The sequence below is a fragment of the Misgurnus anguillicaudatus genome, chromosome 24, assembly GCF_027580225.2.
Source record: "Misgurnus anguillicaudatus chromosome 24, ASM2758022v2, whole genome shotgun sequence".
NCBI lineage: Eukaryota > Metazoa > Chordata > Actinopteri > Cypriniformes > Cobitidae > Misgurnus > Misgurnus anguillicaudatus.
Window position 1 is genome coordinate 32156272 of NC_073360.2, and position 4371 is coordinate 32160642.

At 38.2% G+C, this 4371-nt stretch overlaps 1 protein-coding gene across 2 annotated transcripts; it reads left to right on the forward strand.

Moving 5' to 3' along the window:
* Positions 1-1271: 1271 nt before the first annotated feature.
* LOC141361439 (myelin-associated glycoprotein-like) lies at positions 1272-4085 on the forward strand. 2 transcript variants are annotated; one of them, XM_073862722.1, is made up of 6 exons: positions 1273-1446; positions 2129-2512; positions 2770-3063; positions 3559-3661; positions 3773-3805; positions 3887-4085. In XM_073862722.1, exons 1-6 carry the CDS (start codon positions 1410-1412, stop codon positions 3891-3893), a joined length of 858 nt encoding a protein of 285 aa, XP_073718823.1. In that variant the 5' UTR covers positions 1273-1409; the 3' UTR covers positions 3894-4085. The 2 variants fall into 2 exon arrangements, with proteins under 2 accessions (XP_073718822.1, XP_073718823.1); XM_073862721.1 differs by lacking the exon at positions 2129-2512 and having other exon boundaries at positions 1272-1446.
* Positions 4086-4371: the final 286 nt, after the last annotated feature.

The window sequence follows — 4371 nt, forward strand, 5'->3', positions numbered from 1 at the left end:
CGCTGTGTTGCTTAGAATATCGAACCTGTTTGAAATTACCAGGGGGATCTTGGGTGGGCACCGGAAACGACTTTGCCGCCTGACAGTCACCCAGTTAGTCGGCCCCCTTGACTCAGATGATGGAACCGAGCTATGTGTATTACGTTTAACACTAGGCGCACCCGAAACAGTGTTTGTAGCATTAGCGTTTGTAGCATTAGCGGTATTAGCGTTTGTAACATTAGCGGTATTAGCGTTTGTAGCATTAGCGGTATTAGCGTTTGTAGCATTAGCGGTATTAGCGTTTGTAGCATTAGCGGTATTAGCGTTTGTAGCATTAGCGTTAGTAGCATTAGCGGTATTAGCGTTTGTAGCATTAGCGGTATTGCTGTCATCAACTAGCGTTTGGATGCGCGCTTCTAGTTCTGCAATCTTCTCCGTCAGCCTTACTACTTCAATACACTTAGCACAAGTAAACCCCTCTGTGCTGATGGAAGAAGCTAAACTGTACATGTGGCAAGTAATGCAGGTAACAATAACAAGCGGAGTCTTACCGCTTTCATGTTGGGTGATGGCGTCTTCGGTCACCTGGACGCGGTCCGTGAAGCTACATCGCGAGGGAAGCTCACTCGCAGCACGCCCCGATCGCCTGCGGACGTCTGTAGCCAGTGTGATGTGAGGCAAGCTGAATCTGCGACGGCCGGGCAGCGGCTCCTCCACGGCTTCCCGATCGCTTTCATTCTGGGCGATGGCGTCTCCGTTCCCTCGAGCGCGGTCCGTGAAGCTGCACCGCGTAGGGTGTTCGCTTTTTGCACTTCTCGGTCGCTTGTGGATGTCTGGAGCCTGGGTGAACTGGGCGCTGTACTTTGCGTAGGATCTGCGATAACCGGGTATCAACTGCTCCACAGCTTCCCGCTCAGGTGAGGACAGGTCTGAATAGCATACAGTGGATGAGTCCGCCATTAGATCGGCAAAATGGTAACTAAAATTTTTTTTTACATATTTTAACATAATGAACAAATAATTGGGTAACACTTTACAATAAGGTTCATTAGTTAACACATGAACAAATAATAAACTGCACTTATAGCATAAAGCAATTTTTTATCTTTGTTAATGTTAATAATACATTTATTTAATGCTCAGTTTATTGTGGGTTACAGGGGCTTATTAAAGACAGTTTCACGGTGGGGTCTTAGAACAAAAACATTTTTTTCTTTGTCACTTGACCTTTATACTTGGCATGTTCACTTTCCTTTTGAGTTTCCGTAGGGAAAAGGCGCCGCCCAATGGAAAGTGAAAGTTATAAAAGTTAGGTGGTAAACTGGTGAAAGTTGTACAGTTCTGCATATTATCGTTTTCAGTGTATTAAATGACACTGAATATTTTTAGTAGTTTTTGTAAATAAGAGCACACATTGTGATTCAGGGATGAAAGGACAGCTGTTACTTCATCTTTTTTTCCAAGGTACTGCGTTTCTTTCCCCTCTATTCATGCATGTTATATTGGGCGTGAGATTCTGACACAAAATGTTTGACATGGCTTTTTTAGGTTAAACTTTTCATTTGTAAAAGTTGCTTTGCATTTGTAACAGTTTGCTTTGTTTTAACCCCTATACAATTTAATAAACCAGTACATAATGTTTCATGTACAATATGTTTGTATATGTAGCTTACTTTTTAATTTCTATCACTTAACATGTTTTTGTCAAACATAACATATTTTTACATTTTAATATCCATTAGTTATTGAATCTTTTCTGTTCCTTGTCCTTAACAACTTTTTACATTTATGTAGTACTCTATATCTTGCCAGACACCAGGCAGCCCTTCATATTGATCTATTTTTGGATTTTATGGAAATGAAACATAATTCCCACAGTTTAGACCCCTTTATCAAATATACTGTAAATATACAGCCATAAACCTTGTGCTGAATTAAAGTAGTTATAAGGGCAAAGACAATCGTTTGTTTTACTGACTTCAAAGTATGACTGTATAACATTACATCCATGCTCTGAATGGACACATAATTTTGTGTAACTTTACACTTACTTCTTTTAACATGCATGTATTTCATTTTCCTAACCTCATTTGATCTATCAAATAGTTTACCAGATTTTAATTTAAAAAATGTTTTTTTTTTTTAGTTTTTTGGGTTTTCGTGTTTGCTGATGTTTGGAAGGTAAATGTAGAGCACGAAATGAAGGCTTTGGTCTCATCTTGTGTTGTGTTGCCCTGTTCATTCCAATACCCCGGAACAAGACAGCCCTCTGCTCGTACGAGAGGTATTTGGCACAAAAAAGAAAACAAAAAGAAGGACTACGTCTATTCTGAGGATAAAACACTCATTGAGGAAAATTTCAAGGGTCGCACCAGACTGGTTGGTCGACTGGGTGAATTAAACTGCTCACTGGAGATCGATGAAGTCAAAGGCCATGACATCGGCCCATTTTGTTTTAGAGTTGAATTAGAGACATCAGAAAAAGACAAATACTCCTTTGTGGGCAATTGTGTACACATTAGTATGATTGGTAAGCATTTTTATTCTATTAAATCTTCTGAGAAAAACAATAGAAATTCTTATGCATTTAATAGTATTAGTAATAATGGGAAATGTATAATTTGTTTTAATGGAAACCATTAGATTTTATGTTTTTTTTTCCAGTGGGGAACTTTACTAATAACAATCTAAATGCAAAAGATGTTTTAAAAGTGTGGCACTGTATTAAACACTGGTTTATACTTTAATTTCGTATCTGAGATGTGAATTTTATCATTTACAATCTAGAGATAGCTTCACAACCGGAGCTGCATTCTGATCAGGCTGTACAGGAGGGTCATCCTGCGATCTTCAGATGCTCTGTCAGGCACACTTGCCCCTCCCACCAGCCCACTCTCACCTGGAACCACTTTGGCCAAAACATGATGAGCTATAAGGACATTGGTCATGGAAACTGGGAAGTTGAGTCTATTCTGACCTTCACACCCACAAAAGATGATGAACACAGCGATATCACGTGTACAGTCAATTATCATGGTGTCAAGGATCAATTTGTAGCCAGCCGTCCCATCTTTGTGAAAGGTAAGACAAAAAAAATCTGCAAGATGATCATTAAGTTTGCATTGTTTTTTTAATTTAGTAACATGTTAGACATTCCAGCATATACCCCAGCATAAATGTTTGGTTATGCATGAGTTCCTGGTTTGTCCTGAGCAGTGAAGTTGCTCTCGTATTCCACTCTAACAGTAGCTGATTGAGATTGATCTTTGCTACTTGTTACAACCATGGGACTCATACACAACTATTTCATATAGTCTTTAAAGCTTTATACACAACCTTCCATATATCATTATCACAAAAGCTTTGTCATCCTCCAACCATTTGTATTACTCTTAACTCATATCACTTATTTATCTCTAAAAGTTGGAACAGGGAAGAACATTTCTAAATGCCAAAGCTTCTCTTTTTCATAGAATGAATCTTTAGTGATTACTGCCTGTTGAGGTAGCTGCAACCAAAAAAAGCAACACAGAAAATGTTTATTTAATGCATTAAATGATGTAATTGTGATCTTAGCAGAACAAACTGATGTCAACCACATCCTGATTCCAGTCTTCTGTGTTCTTGGAGCCACTCTTCTGGCTGGAGGACTGTGTTTCTTTATAGGCAAAAGATGCAAGTAAGTCGTAACATATTCGTAACCAACATAAATGCCTAAAGTACAAAAAAAAAAAAAAAAAACATTTAGTTAATTGTTTAAGTAAGCATTATATTATTTATTATTGTTTAGTGCCACTCCAGCACCTACGGCTAGATATTCATGGTAAGAGAAATTATACAAAATCAAATAAGGGCCATTTTAATAAGCATCTCTAATTCAGCTAGACTTGCATGTCTTTAACAGTGAGTAAACCGGAGTACCTGGTGGAAACTCATGCTGACACACGGAGGCCTCTTGACTCAGCCGAGGCTCAAAACAAGGACCTTATGTAATATATAGCAATACACACACACACACACACACACACACACACACACACACACACACACACACACACACACACACACACACACACACACACACACACACACACACACACACACACACACAGTACTGTGCAAAAGTCTTAGGCCACTATGCTACCATTGGATTTGTTGATTTTGCAATGTTATAGTGATCATATATAATTGTTTCTCAGTCTCTTTAAACCTAAATAAAATTAAATCCTAATTTCTAATTTTAAAGAAATTAATCTTTTTACTTTATTCTGCTCAAAAACGCTCAAGATGTGTTTAGTGCCAAGAGAGAGGTCACTCTAAACACAGACGATGCCTTAAGAAGAAATTTAGTCCTGAAAATTATTTTTTTTATACATATTTTCTGTATTT

Coding starts and splice junctions, on each gene's coding strand:
- LOC141361439 (XM_073862722.1), top strand. CDS start 1,410: ATGAAAGGACAGCTGTTACTTCATCTTTTTTTCCAAG. Junction 2,513..2,769: donor TGTACACATTAGTATGATTG/GTAAGCATTTTT, acceptor TTTACAATCTAG/AGATAGCTTCACAACCGGAG. Junction 3,064..3,558: donor CCGTCCCATCTTTGTGAAAG/GTAAGACAAAAA, acceptor TTGTGATCTTAG/CAGAACAAACTGATGTCAAC.